This window comes from Salvia splendens, chromosome 21, assembly GCF_004379255.2.
Source record: "Salvia splendens isolate huo1 chromosome 21, SspV2, whole genome shotgun sequence".
NCBI classification, from domain to species: Eukaryota; Viridiplantae; Streptophyta; class Magnoliopsida; order Lamiales; family Lamiaceae; genus Salvia; species Salvia splendens.
In genome coordinates, this window is record NC_056052.1 from 3610085 (window position 1) to 3628026 (window position 17942).

Below are 17942 nucleotides of genomic sequence, written 5' to 3' on the forward strand. Positions count from 1 at the left end.
ACATTCAATTAAATAAAATTATATTTTCTGAAAAATAAATAAATATCGTACTTAAATGGTTTAACACTAAAACCCTCACTGTAGCATCTTCGCCAAGAAAACAGTTTCATAAACGGCAAAAAGGGGGGGAAATGGCGGCGGTAGAAGTCATGCCTGAGGCCCGGAAGCTCCCGCGGCCTGGTCGCGGCGGAGTAATCGGCCACGGACTCTCCGAAGAAGAAGCCCGCGTCAAAGCAATCGCTGAAATAGTGTCCACAATGGTTGATCTCTCGCGCAAGGGCCAGGACGTCGACCTAAACGCCGTCAAATCGGCGGCGTGCCGGAAATACGGGCTCTCCAAGGCGCCGAAGCTCGTCGAGATGATAGCAGCGCTGCCGGAATCCGAGAAGGAAGCTTTGCTGCCCAAACTCCGGGCTAAGCCAGTGCGCACGGCGTCTGGTATTGCGGTGGTTGCCGTGATGTCGAAGCCTCACCGCTGCCCGCATATTGCAACGACAGGGAATATATGCGTGTATTGCCCAGGTGGCCCCGATTCCGATTTCGAGTACAGCACGCAGAGTTATACGGGATATGAGCCTACTAGCATGAGAGCTATTAGGGCTAGGTAAATTGTCTTCATTGATTCTGTGTTACTTTATTTAAGGTGTTTGATTTAATTTTTTTATTTTAATTGTTTGAGGTCCTTTTTTTATGATCCAATATCCGCATTCAGCTGCTTATTGTTTGAACATTGGCACATCTAGCAGGAATTTACATTGAGAATGTTGTTACAGAGAGTATGATACTTGTATTTGTATTGCAGATGTCATTTGTAAACTGCTGACCTTTTTCTTTTTATAGACAAATTTTCTGCAAGGAAGAAACTAATTGAAGGATTCGTTTAGTATGAGGAATATGTATCATTTAGTTAGCAACCTTCACTTACTCTGTGTATTCCTCTTGTTTCCATTCAGCTTGGCATTTCATCTTGCAACCTTGAGATTCTATTTTTATATAGAACTTGGATTATAGTCCTTCCACAACAGAAAATGCTAAAAAGGATATATTTAGAATGAGGAGTTTGTTTTTCAGAGATAGTGACCTAAGAATTAAGATGATAGTACTTGACAATCTTTACTCCACTGTCTGTATTTGCTTTGGAATGTTATCTTTGGGCTATAGGATCCAATTATAATACTTGATTTTCAGTTCTTTAAAATAGTAGGATGTACATCAGGAATTTGATTTTATTTCATTATCTCTTGCTGTTTTAGATACAACCCTTATGTCCAGGCAAGAAGCAGAATCGACCAGCTTAAGAGATTGGGTCACAGTGTTGACAAGGTTCGCTTACGCTGCCGAGGCTGATATCTACATTGGTTTAATCAATTACCAACTGTGGAAAAAATCCTAGTATTGAAATGTTTGTTGTGTTAATCATACAGGTCGAGTTCATCTTGATGGGTGGTACTTTTATGTCATTGCCTGCAGAGTACCGTGATTATTTTACTAGGAATCTACATGATGCTTTATCGGGCCACACTTCTGCCAATGTTGAAGAAGCAGTATCTTACTCTGAGCACAGTGCAATAAAGTGTATTGGGATGACAATCGAGACGTAAGTTAAAATTGTATTTTCTTTTTTAGATGCTACCCTGGTTTGTTGGTTTTTCCTAAGAGGACACCAGCTTCTTGCATTTTTCTAACGGATACAGGATTGCTGAGGGAATATTTTACTTCTGAACCATTAAATAAAACTCCAATATCCATATTATAATGCTGAAACAAAAACAGTACAGTAGCTTCTTGATTCATTTGATAAATGAATCAGCTCAGTGTCTCAATCTTGATTTTGACACTTCTGAAGTCACTCAAGTGCTTAAATTACTTTTTCAAAAGACAAACAAGATTCTTTTCCTTCTCTTCTTGCTTTCTGCCTTAGTTTTTGTTCATGTTTTGGAAGAATGAGCTGCTTTCGTGTCTGATTGACTGCTGCTTTTGCATTGAATACTTAGGCGGCCAGACTACTGCCTGGGACCACATTTGAGGCAGATGCTTTCATATGGTTGTACGAGACTGGAAATTGGTGTGCAGAGCACATATGAGGATGTTGCTCGTGACACCAATAGGGGTCACACTGTAGCAGCTGTGGCTGATTGCTTTTCGTTAGCAAAGGATGCTGGATTCAAGGTGTTTCTCTATACTGCTCTACGAATTGGGAAGTTTTGTTTCATTGGCTCATTGCTATTCCGTTTACCTTAAGAGAACTAGCCTCTTAGGGAAACCTCTTTGTTACTTTATTGGTCTTGGTGAATCCCAGTTATTTTCTCGCCAGAAAACACATGGTAGGCTTTTCCATATCTTCTCTCCCAAGTCTATTCTGATGTTGCCTACATCTGTTGAGAATTTGCATGCTGACTGCCCAAGGGAGAGATTAGATTAAATCTGCAACTAGCATAAAACGTAATTAGAGTTAAGATGGCATATATAGTTATATTCTTACATCTCCTCATTCCCATCTCATGCAGAAAAGCGCAAAATTTTTATCTCTCATTTATCTATTCACACAATTGTGCAGTCTTATCCTTTTATTGTACAGTCGTTGTTCGTAATGGTTATGGCTATGCCCTACTCATGAAACATCGTAAAGGCTGATGATTGTTAATTCACATGTAAAATCTGTTTTTTTTCCTGGCATACTGCATTCTCTCATTTTGTTAAACTATCCATTTCTTTAACTCCACTACTTAATTTTATTCTTCATTTTATTACAGGTAGTAGCTCATATGATGCCTGATCTTCCACATGTTGGTGTCGAGAGAGACATGGAAAGTTTTAAGGAGTTCTTTGAGAGCCCTCGCTTTAGAGCTGATGGGCTAAAAATTTATCCCACCCTAGTCATTCGTGGAACAGGACTTTATGAGCTTTGGAAGACTGGCAGGTATTTTCAGCTTCCCATTATAGAGATTGCATTGTCTCAGTTGGAAGTCAGTTTGGCTTCTCTGCTAGCTCACTTTGTAAATATAGCTAATTTGGCCTCCGACTCTCTTGTTATAATAATGTATAGGTATAGAAATTATCCTCCTGAACAGCTTGTTGACATCATAGCTCGAATTCTAGCTATGGTTCCTCCTTGGACTCGGGTTTATCGAGTTCAACGAGATATCCCTATGCCTCTAGTTACTTCTGGTGTTGAGAAGGGTAATCTTCGGGAACTAGCTTTAGCAAGGATGGATGATTTGGGTTTGAAATGCAGAGATGTTAGAACACGTGAAGCGGGTATCCAGGCAAGCAAACAATCTCTCTCTATCTGTGACATGCTTAGTTATATTGAGCCATTAATTTATATTCTAGTGAATAAAATCAGGACATTCATCACAAGATAAAACCAGAGGAAGTCCAGCTTGTTCGCCGTGATTATTCAGCAAATGAGGGCTGGGAGACCTTTCTTTCATATGAAGACACTCGCCAGGTGCGTAACTCATAAAACTGGATAATTCATTCTTGCTGTCAATTTAACTAAGTCAACACATGGCTGCTTTGGTTCTAAACTTTACTCGCCAAGAAACTCATCCTGTGTATCTTATGGTGCCAATAGAACTTATGTGCTTCTATGTATCGTTAATCTAGGATATTCTTGTTGGGCTACTGCGTTTGAGGAAATGTGGAAAGAATGTGACTTGCCCAGAACTTACGGGGAAGTGTTCAATTGTTCGTGAATTGCATGTTTATGGGACAGCAGTTCCTGTTCATGGGCGGGACGCTGATAAACTGCAACATCAAGGTTATGGTACACTATTAATGGAGGAGGCCGAACGGATTGCTACAAGCGAACACAGATCGAAAAAGTTAGCCGTGATTTCAGGTGTAGGAACGAGGCATTACTATAGAAAGTTGGGTTACGAGCTTGAAGGTCCGTACATTGTGAAATGCCTCAAATGAAAAAACGGTTGTGCAACGCCACCAACACCAAAGAATGAGTAGTCTTGACTGGTAATCTCGCCTGCATATCATCTGTTTCCATCTGTGCTATCATAATTTTTACCTATGGAATCGCTTTTGGTTTTGTTTGATATTTTAAGATAAATAGATGGAGTTACAGAAGATTGTAAACTATACACAATGAGTCATGATTAGCGACAGAGCCTCAGGTGCTCATCTGTTTTATGGAAAGTGAAACTTGATTGATGACTTTTTAATATTTGTAGAAGAGAAAGGAAGCATAAATTTTGTGCTAATCATGAATGTTAGTATAAGCTGTTTAGATGATGTCTTGATGAATGCTCTATACAATAATAAACATGTAAAAAATGCCCAAATCAATTCTTGAAAACCAATTATTGGAAAGAAAGAGAGAACGAGAAGGCGGTGGGGGAGCCAAAGGAGAGAGGTGAGGGCACCGGGGATAGTAGAGCTAGTTCGAGTGAGGAGAAGGAAGAAGACGAGAGAGTGAACGGTGGATTTGCCAAATTTTGTGAGGAAATAGGGAATGACTGTCTGTGAGTGTTTGTGTCTAGCAAGATGAGATAGGGGCAAGGAAGAAGATAAAACCATAGTCACAAGCAACCAACATATCCGGGCTTCAAGGGGGAGAGGTGAAAAACGACGAAATTGAGAGAGACGGAGAGGACTGAAGGAAAATGGGAAACTTAGGAAATTTGGGATAATTGAGTTTTAATTATAAAATTAACTTCAGAAAAATTGGCTATAAGTTATCACTTTTCCGATAATTTTTAAGTTTACAAGAAATACTATTAAAGTTTGTGATATTAGGTGCTAATGATCTAATACTCTCTCCGGTCATCTGTAGATATCTCATAACTGGATCGAAGGGAGTATGTGCTACTACTCCGTCCCTGAAAAGTAACACGTGTTTTAATGCATAATTGATAAAGTAGACGAGAGACGGTAAAAGGAAAGATTTATAATTTTTAGGGACGGAGGAAGTATGAAATTTTTCGTTGGCGGATTTGGGGTTTTGATAGTCTCGGCGTTCCGGAAACTCCCGTTCAAACGGGGGGAGCAGTGCAGGGTAGTGGCGCCCCAAAGAAGAAGGGCAAGGGAAAGAAGGTCGGGGAGTCGTCGCAGCCGGGTGGGGATGACCCCACGGCACGGAGAAGGTGGACGGACGAGGAGAACGTTGCCCTGTCAAGGGTGTGGGTGAGTGTTTGCGACGATCCTCTTGTTTCTAATAACCAGAGGATCGTCAACATGTGGGGCAAGGTAGCAGCAGCCTACCAGCGATTTTGCCCGGAGGGGAGGCCACACAACGGGGAGGATTGCCGGAAGGCGTGGAACCGAATCAGGGCTGCAGTCTCCCGATTTTCGGGTTTGTACGCCAACGCCCTCCGCATGCAGAGTAGTGGCCAAACGGAGGACGACTGCAGGAGGATAGCGGAGAAAGCCTTCCCCCAGCCTGGGTTGTATAAGGACTTCACCTACTGGAACTGTTATCTTGTGCTGAACGACTCTGAGAAGTTCCGAGTAGGTGTCGATGCTGGCTGGCCGAAACGGCAACGATTGAACTATACCGGGGATTTCAGCGGCAGCAGCGGTGGTTCCCACGACCTCCCCGAGACGGACCAGGTGCTCCCCACCCCTCGTTCGTTCGGCCGCCGACCTCGCCCCGTTGGGCAAAAGCGGGCGCAACGGGCGGCGAGGGGGGCCGCCGGGGGTTCCCAGGAGGTCCAGTCGGCATCCCCCTTTGACCGCCAGTCTACAGAGGATCTCAATTACTTCGCGCGTCAACAAACGCGCCAGATGATAGTGAAGACGTTAGCCGAATGGCGAGCGACGACGGACCCCCAGGAGAAGAGATTTCTCTTCACATTGCTCGAGAGCATGAATGACGATCTGCGTGGAGGCGGCAGCGGCGGTGGCAGCGGAGGTGGCGGTGACAGTGGCGACGGAGGCGGTGGCGACGGATCCGGCGACGACGGAATCGAGGGAGCCACCAAGTGATTTTTTTTTAAGTAATGTACTTTTTTTAATGTAATTTTTATTATTAATGTACTTTTTTAAAATTTTAGTACTTTTTTTAATTTATTGTACTTTTTTAATTTTTTGTATTTTTTTTAAAGTAAAATAGTATTATTAATGTTTCCCGTATATGTCTCGTAAATTAAATTCCGTATATTGTGTTATTTAGTGATGTGGCTATTGATGTGGCTGGGCTATTTATGATATGGCTGGGCTATGGCTGGGCTATTTCTGATGTGACAGGAGGATTTTTAGTATTGATGACGTGGCAGGAGGAGTTTGTGGCTGGGCTATTGCTGGGCTATTGCCACTGTGGATACCCTAAGCAATCATCTGCGTGCGTAAAATAGATTATAACGAAAGTCGAGTTGCAAAACATGCATAAAAAATGTTTCCGGAAACTCTTTTTTGCTTAAACAAACTAGAAATTAAAAAATCTAGTGTTTTTTTTAAATGAATGTTGTAAATAGCCAATCATGATGATATATTAAAAATGTGCGATTGACATCTCGGTCATTGATTTGATGCGTATGTGGTATGTCTATAAAATAATGATTGAAGTTTTGAACCCAATTTATTCAGTTTTTAGTGTAAGTGTATCCACAATGGCGGCGAGCGGACCGGCTAGCCGATTCTCGGCGCTGGCCGGTCCGCTCGCCGAACCATTGCAGTAGGCGAGCGCCAAATCGGCGAGAAAAACGGCGAGCGCACGCCGATTTCCGGGCGCTGGCCGATGCGCTCGCCGATCGGCTGGCCGCCATTGCAGGCTCCCGATTGGCTAGCCGATTTTTTATTTTTATTTTTATTTAATTTTCGAAACACTATATACTCGATTTGCACGTCATTTTTTTAAAATTAATGTAATTTTTTTTTTAAATTAATTAATTTTTTATTAATGTACTTTTTTTAAATTAATGTACTTTTAATTTTAATATTATTATTGATTTTTTCCGTATCTGTGTCGTAAATTTAATTCCGTATTTTGTGTGATAGTTAATTATTTATTTTTTATAATTTTGTTTATTGTGGCTAGACTATGACTGACCTATTGCTTGTCCAGTTGCTTGTCCTGATGATGTGGCAGGAGGAGTTTTTGGTGCTGATGATGTGGCTAGTGAAGTTTGTGGCTAGGCTATGGTTGTGCTATCTTTATTGGAGATGTTCTAAGATGAACGACATGAGTAAATATTTTGAAATGAATAAAAAAATTACTATCAATTAAGTACAGTAAAATAATTTCCAATAAGAAAAAAAAAAGATATAAATATTATGTTTGTTTGAGATGAATAGCTTATCCATTCAATGCAAATGCCACCCAATTCATTGAAAGCTTTGTTGAAATAAAACTAGAATTTGTTTAATTCGGCATATACTTTTGTGAGAAGATCTTACTTAAAACTATGGTTAGTTTTAATGCGGACCTAGTTTTCCTCACTTATAATTTAAAAATACTTAAATTTGTCAATTCCAATATAGACCTGGTTACGCTCAGTTATAATCTAAAAATATGCAAGTAGACCTGGTTTCCCTCACTTATAATCTAAAAGTTGTGCAAGCAAGAATTTTATTGATCTAAAAAAATTCAAATTCAAGATTGAAGAATATAGGGTAACATAAACCCTGTACGAATTAGAGATTGAGTAAGCGAAACTATGTATGATTATCATAGAAATCATAGATTATTATGTATATACAAATTGCTTGAGTTTTCATATGTTAATTAAGACAGTTCTCAATTGAAGCTAATTGTCATCACTCTCATTCAAGAAACAATCAAGAAAGAGAGAAAGGAGTGAAGATCTTCTCCAAAAAGGACAAAGCTATTTGGAGTTGCCATTGATTGTCATCGGCAGCCGGCTTCTTATCCCGCGAGAGAATGCCTAGAAGCTTGAACATCATCTAACGGTAGAAGAGTACCAGTTGGCAAAACACGACGTTCGTAATGAATGTGAAGGATGAAGAGGTTAGAGTTGAACTTCACATCGGTCACATCATTTTTCTTTCTAAGAGATGGTTGAAAGTCGTGAAAGGTAACGAGTTGGAAGTAGTCGAAACTATGTATGATTATCATAGAAATCATAGAATGTTATGTATATACAAATTGCTTGAGTTTTTCAAACTTCGAATGAACATTGAAGATAGTTGTGTTATGAGTTGAGAAAGAATACATAAATTAATAATTTTAATTAAATAATTTATAGTAATATTTAAAAATCTAAATTTTAAATTTAATTGTGTAAAATTAAATCTGATATTGAATTAAAGAAATAAAGTCAAGGATGGCAAAGAGAAGAAGAAGATAATTTTGAAATAATATCAGATTTAGTATATCATTGAAATAATATCATATTGAAAAAGTGAAAATTGTGTAAAATGAAATAATCCAGCCCCAAAAGGCATTTTCAGGTGAAAAAAAAAATGCAAAATGACCAATTTTAAAATAAACCCTTAGTGTAGGGACTACTGTAGATAGTTTTAAACTCATAGTTTAGAGACAATTTTTGTAGCTCACTCGATCTAAAAATATGTAAATTTGACAAGCCATAGGAGCAAGAATTTTATTGATCTAAAAATATGCAAACTCAAGCTGTGAAGCAAGAATTTTGTTGACCTCGAGTCTAATGTTTATACGAATTAGAATTTGAGTAGTCGAAACTATGTATAATTATTATAGAAATCATAGACTATCATGCATATACAAATTGCTTGAGTTTTCAACACGTATAGATTTAGAATGAACATTGAAAATGGCTATGTTATGAGCAATTTTATAGCTTAAACAATATGTGATGAGCATATGTCAGTTCGGTTACTTCAGTTACTGAGAACTCAAACAGGGAGTTTTCTTATGTACGGTTTTATCAAACAGATGAACGGATTGATATTTTTAATAACAATAATGATGATGAGAGACAAAAAACTAGGCACATGGCAAACTAAATATTGTAAAATTAATAGAAATAAGTTAGTGAGAAAAAAGTAGAACATACAAACAAGGACAACATATTATAAAAAATGATGAAATTGCCGTATTCTACAAATTATCAATTTATAAAAAATAATATTGTTCATAATTGTCTCACAAACTTTAAATAAAGTAGAATTCAAATATTCTGAGTCTCTTAAAAATATACTAACCCTTTAAAATGACGTACCTACCCATAACCCAAATTTTGTTACAGTTTGACCGAGTACGGATTTTAACAATGTAACTTAAAGCGAGTTGAAAAAGTTGGTAGGATGTGAGTCATACTTTTAAAGTATTACTAGTTTTGTAATAAAATGTGAGTGAGAATAAGTTAGTGGAATGTGAGGTCCACTACCAAAAATGGCAAAAGGTGAAATGTGACAAATTTTGTGGGACGGACGGAAATGGAAAAATGTGATAAAATTTCAGGGATGAAGGGAGTAAATTTTAATAAACAATTGATAACATAAGAGAAAAATAAATAAACAAAAATTGTTATAATATTATCAATAAAAAATTTGGCACCTAATTTGGCAAAACAGTAGTACTCCTATTAAATTTTGTATGTATAAAGCTTTGTTTAGAGCATCCGCATTGGAGGATGTCCCGTTAGATGTCGGATCGGTGTACCGGGCGTCCGCCATTAGGTGATAGAGGGGCGGATGCGGACGTCCGCTGCGGACACCGCACATCCACGGCTTTCCGGAGACGTACTTTGTTTGACCGGGCAGCGAGACCCTCGTTCGGCTAGCGGCAAACTATAGAGATTCAAAGCACAACATGTGTTTGAATCGTTTTTTGGTTTGTGATGGGTTTTTTAATTTAAATACGTATGTTTTTTTTAAATAAAATCGTTGCATTTTTTCCGTATTCGTGTCGAAATTTTAATTCCGTAAATTGCATATTTGTGAATTTGTGAATTTTTATTATTATGGATATCCGTCGGGATGTACTTGGGGATGTCCGCTGTTGTGCAGTGGGATGTCCTTATGACGTGGCAGTGCAGTGACGTAACCGGAGATGTTTTTAGAAAGTCCGTCGGGATGTCCGTCGGGACATCCGCACCAGTGTGGACGCTCTTGCACCGAAATTTTGCATGACGTAGAATTCCTTGAGGCGGAGCCTACGCTACACTGATCCGATTGTTTAGACCGAAGTTTAGCAGAAATGCTACTGAGATCAGCCTACGCTCCTCTCCTCTCTTCCGCCCAAAGGTCTCTCTCCACAGTCACCAATTCCCTCACTCACCAACAATGCCCACAACCTGTTCGACAAAATGCCCCACTGCTACTAGAGCTTCCCCAGCTCCCTCCCGCCTCTGCCTACGTCCACCTCCCCTTCTGCCGCAAGCGCTGCCACTACTGCGACTTCCCCATCATCGCCCTCGGCTCCTTATCCAGTCACGACGACGACCCGCGCATCTCCAGCTACGTCGACACGCTCTGCCGCGAGATCAAGGCCACCAAGCTTCCCTCAAGTAGCAGCTTCCCGCCTCTTCAAACCGTGTTTCTAGGCGGCGGGACGCCTTCACTCGTGCCTCCGAGGCTCGTCTCCTCGGTTCTCGACGCCCTCTCGGCCAAATTCGGGCTGTGTGGGGATGCGGAGATATCAATGGAGATGGACCCGGGCACGTTCAATGAGGCGGCGATGAGGGGGCTGATGAGTTTGGGTGTGAATAGAGTTTCGTTGGGAGTTCAGTCTTTTCAAGCTGAGCTGTTGAGGTCTTGTGGGAGAGCTCATGGAGTTGATGAAATCTTTGAAGCTGTTGAGATTGTAAAAACGTGTGGGGTTGGGAATTGGAGCGTGGATTTGATCTCGTCGCTCCCTCATCAAACTCCGGCTATGTGGGAGGAGAGCTTGCAGCTCACTGTTGCTGCTGGACCCACGCATGTCTCGGTTTATGATTTGCAGGTCGAACAAGACACTAAATTTGGAGTCTTGTAAGTTGTTCATCTTCCTCTGCTATGTTTTCGTTAAAGATGCATGTTTATTTGCACTGTCCCTTTCATTTGATATGATAAATTTTGCTGCGTGAATGCGTCTAAATGCACACGTTTTCATTTGATTATGCTTTTGCATGCTATCTAAAAGTTCAGCCTATAAAATAATTGTTATGATTCTTGTCAATTGCCCTTAAATTAATTTTAAGGTGGATATCTGAAATGTCTACAGGCTTAAACAACGTAGTTGTATATCTATGTCGTTGTAACTAGTTACGGGGACATTAATTTGTCGAAAATTGACGGTTGTGTGAACAATCACAACAATCGGAAGTTCTTGTATTTGGAGGAAAAAGTTTTAGTTGTGCAAAGCGAAAAGTAGGTGGAAGTTCGTATCTTTAGGCGCAATTGCCCCTAAACCTTTTAGGATATAAAAGGTCAGCCAAATTTGTAAATAATGCTCTAGTTATGTATGTGTAGATTGACTCAGAGGCATTCTGATGAAACTCAAAAGATAAACTCCGTGACCTCATAATGTTATGCTGATCAAACTTCAAGTGATAAATTTGTATTTATATTACATAAGATTAAGCTTTTGAAGGATTACATGATGTAATGAGCTTTAAATTGTTCAATGGATCAAAGTATGTACGGAGTGGAGTTGCCTATGAGCTATCACGGATCAACCAAAGTAAACGCCCCCTTACTTCATATGGGATATATATAATGGTTGTTTGAGTTGAAGAGAAATTGTTGCCACTCTAAACAGTGAGCAGCTACCTTAAAAACACAAACCTTTTCATCTCACTGAGCAACCTTGAATCCTTGATGTTTTACAGATACACTCCTGGTGAATTTCCTCTGCCCTCGGAGAATCAGTCAGCCGATTTTTACAAAATGGCTTCAACAATGCTAGGAAATGCAGGTTATGAGCATTATGAGATCAGCAGCTACTGCAAGAGTGGATACCGCTGCAAGCACAATAGCACCTACTGGAAGAACAAACCTTTCTATGCTTTTGGTCTGGGCTCGGCTAGTCATATCAGCGGAGTAAGGTTTTCAAGGCCAAGGAGGCTCAAGGACTACGTCAATTATGTCCAAGATCTGGAGAATGGGTCCGATGGGATTGTTGAAAACAAGGACTTGGCTATGGATGTTACCATGCTCTCTCTGCGAACATCTGATGGCCTGGATTTGAAGTCTTTCAGGGAGGCTTTTGGTGATTCGATTTTGGTGTCCATTTTGGAGGTCTACAGGCCTTATCTGGAAAGTGGGCTTGTGATCTGCCTAGACGAGCAACGAAGAGATGTCGCGGCTGATGAAGTAGTAGTGTCTGCTTCGCTCAACGAGAAGCTTGCTTATCTTCGCCTCAGTGACCCCGATGGTTTTCTACTCTCAAACGAGTTAATAGCTCTTGCGTTTGGTGTAATATCACCATGACTTGCTTTGGAATATGTATGAAAGTTTCTTGTGTTAAGTTGAATACACACAGCTGTTCTACTATGTTCCAACACCATTTGTCAAAAAGAAGAAACAAAAAATCTGTGGGTTTTGTACGCTTGATATACAAAATACAATCAAAAACATTATACAGGGCCCTAGATATTTTATCTAGTCTACAAGTGAATGGAGTGTTACAACAATTTGAAAAGAACAATAATACAAAAAGAAAAGTAACATTTAATTTTCCATCGTTCCATCTCCACGAGAAGTCTTTGCATTCTTGGTGAACACATCTCAACTGAAGATTCTGCACTCTGCTCATTTCTTTTCTGTCACAATGAATGATGCCAATAATCCTTCACCTGAAAACAAGAATAAAAATTAAATAACTTCTCCACTTTGAAATAGCACAGATGCATAGTTGAGAACTTGAGATATCAATAGAGAGGAAATGGAACTATACACATCATCACCCTTTTCTGGGGGTATCAAACAGTCAGCTCAGCTCCTATGTTGCAAGAGTAGAGAAAGTTAATTGCCATCAAGAGGGTTTTGATTTTCTCCCAGGCCTTGCTACGCGCTTCAGCTGCGTCAATCCTTTTTTATCCCTGTACATATACAGGTCCATGAGATCTTACACTTTCATCTATAGCATTTTTAACTTGATATCATTGAATGTGGTGACTGATTAATAGACAAGGACAGTACCTCTGAGAAAAGAACACGATTACGTAAAATATAGGAAGGAACATCAAAATCAGCACTGAAGCAGCCAAGTGCAATATGCTGGTGTGCTTCTGCAACAGAATGGATTGAGACACAAGAAATGAGAAAGCATAGAGATTTTCTTCAATGTCCAAAACTTACGCATATTGTTTTTGCGACAAACTATCTACGTTCAATGCAAAATTATACTCATCCTCTTAGCAGAAAATAAAATTTATGATATGCCACGCAAACTAGATGTCAAGTAGTAACCACATACCTTGCCTCCCCGAGCAAAAGGTTTTACTCCTCTTGAGCAAGTATGGGCATCACAGAACTGGTGTAAAAAAAATTCTGGAAGAACATTAACAGAAGGATGTTGTCAACAAACATGATTTAACCAAAGCCATTAGATGCTTTATTAAGAAAAAATATACCATGTAGACGACTTGCTGATGGACCCTCATTTACAGGAAAACACTTGTTTGCAAGATTCTGAAAAGAGATGAAAAATGTTCCTTAGATCATGTACTACGAAAGCCTTAGGCCGTACACTAGAAACCAGGAACAACCTCACACAAGTGACGGTTCCTTGCAGCAGCTGCTGGATTACACTTGGATTTATGAGATTGTGAATTGATCACATAATCACAATGCAAAGCTCCACATAGATCTGCCAAGCACTTGCCATGACTCTGAGGGCATAGAAAGCAGTGAAGTGGTATCAGATATATAAAGTTTAAAATGCAAAACTGTAAGTTCAACCCAAAATTCAGGCATGAAACAAAATACTAATATCTAAGTGATCTCATGGTCCACACACTCAATCGATGATTTGCTTGTAATGCAATATAGATCCAGGGGATGAAGAGTCATCTCTAATGGTTCTGAATTAGCACGACAGTACCATGTCTTACACAAATTACTAAAAACATAGTAAATAAAGACAATTACTTTACTTTCTGTTTTAATAAAGAACAGAAGAGGCATGCACACTTCAGAGTTCAACAGAGCAGGAAAACTCCTAATCCAAGATCCATGGATGACAGAATCAGAAAATTCAACAAACCAAGATCAAAGGTTTTATTCGTTGACTTCCAAGTAAATGGAAATATCAGCTACTACATAAGAAATTGAAAAGTAAAGCATGCGGTGACATAAATGGGAATTGCATCGTAACTAATGCAATCACCAACACAAGTTAATCCGAAATTGCCCAATAGTAAGATGACGTGCTGCAGCTCAAGAAACCAAAGGCCTTTCAAGTCAGTCATCAGTCGTATGAAACTCTAGAAACTTGAAATAGGAACATAGGGATCTTTCCCATAACACTCTTTACCTTCACTAATTTGAAATTCAAAAAACGAGATGTGTTTTTAAAAAGAAAGGTGAGCGGAAAACCTTACAACCTTAGTAAGCAAGCTAACCAACACATATAGATGGGCTCATAAAGTTTCATCTCTGATTTCCAACAGAAAACATAAACAAAGTAAAACAAGCATCTAGAACCCAATAACCAGCACACTAAAGATAAATTAAAGACAACGTCACATACAACATTTAGAAGATTGTAGTGCCTGTTGTCAAAATGCTGATCCAAAAAATTTTCTGCTCGGAAGATTTTCTTACAATAGCCACATCGCCATTCATTCACGTCAACATGAATCTTATGCTCCTCCTGGTCCCTGAACAAATCACTGCCTGGATGAAGCCTGCATCTGCTTGAAAGTTGATATTTCTCTTTCTCCACAAAAGGCATAAGATACTGAATCAAAAATAGTTCAATGTAAAAGAAGTCCTCTACATATATCGAAAAAATATGCTTTGCAGTTCTCAGTACCTCCTCTATGATCTTCCAGGCGGCTCGACTCCTCTCTCTTGAGCAATGAACTTCTTGATGTTCTTCATTTAGATTTCTAAGCATTAAAACAGAAATGTCAAGATTACCACCAATATGACAATAACATTCAAGCAATCATATATTTAAATTTTACTCATATGGTTATTGTGAAAAATAGATTACACGGATGGAATGCTACTCCTAATTAACCTAGCACTTCATCTATTTCTTTCAGAATGTAATCTATGATTCTATATACATGAAGGCTCATTCACTGGATTACATTCAGAGCTGGACTTTTCAGTAGTGTTGCATGCCAACCGATTATGATTACGAAAAATTGTCTTTTGCGTAAAATTTTAAGCTTTGGGTCATCCTATGGTTAATTAAAGGCTACCCTGCAAATTCCTAAAGGAGAAATTCAATTGTCATATATGATGTTGATAGGAATATGAATAAGATATTTCTCCACAGATATGGCAGGCATCCTTCTTAATCACTTTGTTCTTTTATTTTAGACTGATAATAGACCAGTAACGAATGATACAAACCATGTAAAGTGTGAACCATCCCCATAGACATGGGTACAGGGTGAGCTGCAATAGGCAGACATTAGACATAGGTAGACATCAGGATAGAAGAATAGTTATTCAATCCAGGAATATTTCAGTGAAATGATACTGTGATGACATATAAAACTATTCAGCCAATTTGACTCAACAGAGCTTAACTCTTTATAAGGATCTTCAATCATTTTAATTGATTCTTATATCACGTTATAATTGTAGTATATTATACCATATCTGAATTCTGAACCAGACTGCATCTGTTCAACATGCATTGAAGTGGTATGGACTCAGGATCGCCGGAGGAAACTAACAGCAATCAAGACCACACACTTTGTGGAGCTAGGAGCAGCTAAGCTAAGAGAAGATAGAGATATTGTATTTCATTTTATTGCATGAATGTAAAAGTGTGAGAACAATCCCTTTTAAGAAAGGTTGCAATCCTTTTTCGCTAGCTCTATGTTGTCAGCTGTCACGCCATGTAACTACCTCTGAACTAACTAACTACGCCACCTATTTTCCAAATGCATTTAGTTAGCTTCCTGCTTCCCGTTGCTGCAACAACGCTCCTTCTTGTTCTTTCACTAATCACCATCTGATTATCCATCTTCTAAGCTCGAAGTGCACCATAAGGTAAATAAAAATGAGAGAAAATAAACAGGGGAAGGTATGTCTATGGAAGCTGTTGATTTCTATCCGGATAATTGTAGCTTTGTAAGTATTTTTTGTTCAATTGTTCACCTATAGCTATATTAGTGAATTACAATTGTGATTTATTTCCCTGTCCTTGCCTCTACTTCCCCCTAATCTGGGATAGTTACAATTTATACGTTGTATCCAAACAATTTTCTTCTATTATGTAATCTTGCCTGTTTTTTGAGTTGTATATGTTCTACATATCTATCTTAATAAATTATTTATAAGAAGGTTATGTGGTACTAGTCTTCTCTTTGAGACCAAAACCAAGGACAGTTGAGTCAATCACATGACGGAAGATGCAAATATCTCCAATAGTATTGATTCTGTGACCATGATAGGCAAAGCTAAGATGCATGAGAATTTATACCATCTTTTAGAGGATCAATATCACCAACAAGCCTATATTTCAAACATGACAAATATTGACCTCTCTATTTCTGCCTCTTTCATTGAAGTGACATATAATCAAATGATGCCACTTTTTTATGGCAGGCCATCTAAATTTCTGCATCTTAACTTCTTAAGGCCATTACATCCTGGTTTGATAGAAGTATATAGCTTAAAAACTCTATGTGATTCATCACAATTTTCTAATTCCCAGTGAAAGGAGAATTTTCTAAGACAATCAATCTGTTGCATACATAACAACCACTCTTCAGACCACATTCTGCTTAATACACTCTTGCGTTACATTCTAGATTGTAATCAGTCGCAAAACAGATAATATATCCACAAACTTAAAACAATTGACAGGAAATTTTACCTTGAAGTATCTCCGCTGATATCCTGTAGCAAAAAGAAAAATTGCAAGCGTTAAATTCTCAAGCATGAAGCAAATACTCTTTATATGAAAAGAGGAAACTATTGTGGAACACCTTCATGGTTCTAAAACTCGCAACTTAGCATGATTTGAATGTGAACTCAATAGGTACAAAATGAAGTTGATCAATGAATCGTAGTACATTCTATCTAATTGGCTGAAAATTGATATTGCTTGTCCAAGAGATGAACACATCATCCAATTTACATGAGTAAGACACTTGATAGAGCAAGAATAATAAGAGAGCAAAACTCATGTAAACCTTCTATACAAAAGAACTCAGAAAAATGACACAGAAAGAGATATTTGGGTATATTTTCTTGACTATCAATTCCACACCAAAATTCCCTCAAAAGATAAACTTTCCCTGGGAAAACAGTGGCATCAACCCAGGATAATTTTTCTCCCCCGAAAGACTTATTCATATCGAACTTTAAGCTCAGGGAATAATTACACGACTCCAGTGAAGTGAATCGAGATTTATTATCAAGATAATATCTTATTATCTGTTTCACATTTTCGGCAAAGTGGAATCTTAGCAAGCACAAAAATATCAAGAAACCAAATTCGAAAAAGACTACTAGAACTTATTAGAACGGAAATGAGGATATTATAGCTAGCACGCTGAATTCACGAATATAAAAAAATTGATACGGATTGAACAAATATCAAACTCCGCAATTTTTGTGGATTACTGGGAAACACATAGAAAGTTGAAGATTATTCTTTTTCGCCCTTTTCGGGAGGTTAATGTAGCGGTTTTTGGATTCTGAAAGAGAAAATGATTACCTGCGACAAATCGGATTGAGAAGCTGCAAAACAGAAAGAGAGGTGCAGAGCGATGAGTAGAGATATTCGGGTTTTTCCTATTTTTTGTTTTAGACCACTGATAACATTCCTTGAGTGTACTGAGTGTACTGGACTTTTTTTTATTCCGCCTTTGGGAGAGACGCATGACACTCATGCGTCTCCATTTAATGAAATGCATAACGAATATGCGTCT

General features: G+C 38.7%; 3 protein-coding genes across 4 annotated transcripts; 2 read left to right on the top strand and 1 right to left on the bottom strand.

The window, feature by feature from the left end:
• The first annotated feature begins 55 nt into the window (after nt 1-55).
• LOC121783170 (elongator complex protein 3-like) lies at nt 56-4217 on the top strand. The gene is made up of 8 exons (XM_042181154.1): nt 56-604; nt 1254-1323; nt 1425-1597; nt 1995-2169; nt 2754-2920; nt 3047-3266; nt 3347-3451; nt 3610-4217. The coding sequence occupies exons 1-8, from the start codon at nt 132-134 to the stop codon at nt 3919-3921; spliced, it is 1695 nt and encodes a 564-aa protein (XP_042037088.1). The 5' UTR covers nt 56-131; the 3' UTR covers nt 3922-4217.
• A 5761-nt stretch (nt 4218-9978) lies between these two features.
• Nucleotides 9979-12306, top strand: LOC121785082 (heme chaperone HemW-like). The gene is made up of 2 exons (XM_042183430.1): nt 9979-10866; nt 11706-12306. Exons 1-2 carry the CDS (start codon nt 10094-10096, stop codon nt 12304-12306), a joined length of 1374 nt encoding a protein of 457 aa, XP_042039364.1. The 5' UTR covers nt 9979-10093.
• Nucleotides 12307-12395: 89 nt separating this feature from the next.
• Nucleotides 12396-17716, bottom strand: LOC121785084. 2 transcript variants are annotated; one of them, XM_042183433.1, is made up of 10 exons: nt 16995-17716; nt 16883-16905; nt 14855-14930; nt 14570-14779; nt 13587-13709; nt 13452-13509; nt 13295-13368; nt 13018-13106; nt 12783-12917; nt 12396-12671 (listed from the first exon to the last, which is right to left on the bottom strand). In XM_042183433.1, the coding sequence occupies exons 1-9, from the start codon at nt 16998-17000 to the stop codon at nt 12851-12853; spliced, it is 726 nt and encodes a 241-aa protein (XP_042039367.1). In that variant the 5' UTR covers nt 17001-17716; the 3' UTR covers nt 12396-12671; nt 12783-12850. The 2 variants fall into 2 exon arrangements, with proteins under 2 accessions (XP_042039367.1, XP_042039366.1); XM_042183432.1 differs by having other exon boundaries at nt 12773-12917.
• Between the last annotated feature and the right edge of the window lie 226 nt (nt 17717-17942).

Coding starts and splice junctions, on each gene's coding strand:
- LOC121783170 (XM_042181154.1), top strand. CDS start 132: ATGGCGGCGGTAGAAGTCATGCCTGAGGCCCGGAAGCTCCCGCGGCCT. Junction 1,324..1,424: donor TGGGTCACAGTGTTGACAAG/GTTCGCTTACGC, acceptor TTAATCATACAG/GTCGAGTTCATCTTGATGGG. Junction 3,267..3,346: donor CACGTGAAGCGGGTATCCAG/GCAAGCAAACAA, acceptor GAATAAAATCAG/GACATTCATCACAAGATAAA.
- LOC121785082 (XM_042183430.1), top strand. CDS start 10,094: ATGCTACTGAGATCAGCCTACGCTCCTCTCCTCTCTTCCGCCCAAAGG. Junction 10,867..11,705: donor GACACTAAATTTGGAGTCTT/GTAAGTTGTTCA, acceptor GATGTTTTACAG/ATACACTCCTGGTGAATTTC.
- LOC121785084 (XM_042183433.1), bottom strand. Junction 14,780..14,854: donor CCTGGAAGATCATAGAGGAG/GTACTGAGAACT, acceptor TTTTTGATTCAG/TATCTTATGCCTTTTGTGGA. Junction 13,710..14,569: donor ACTACAATCTTCTAAATGTT/GTATGTGACGTT, acceptor CTATGCCCTCAG/AGTCATGGCAAGTGCTTGGC.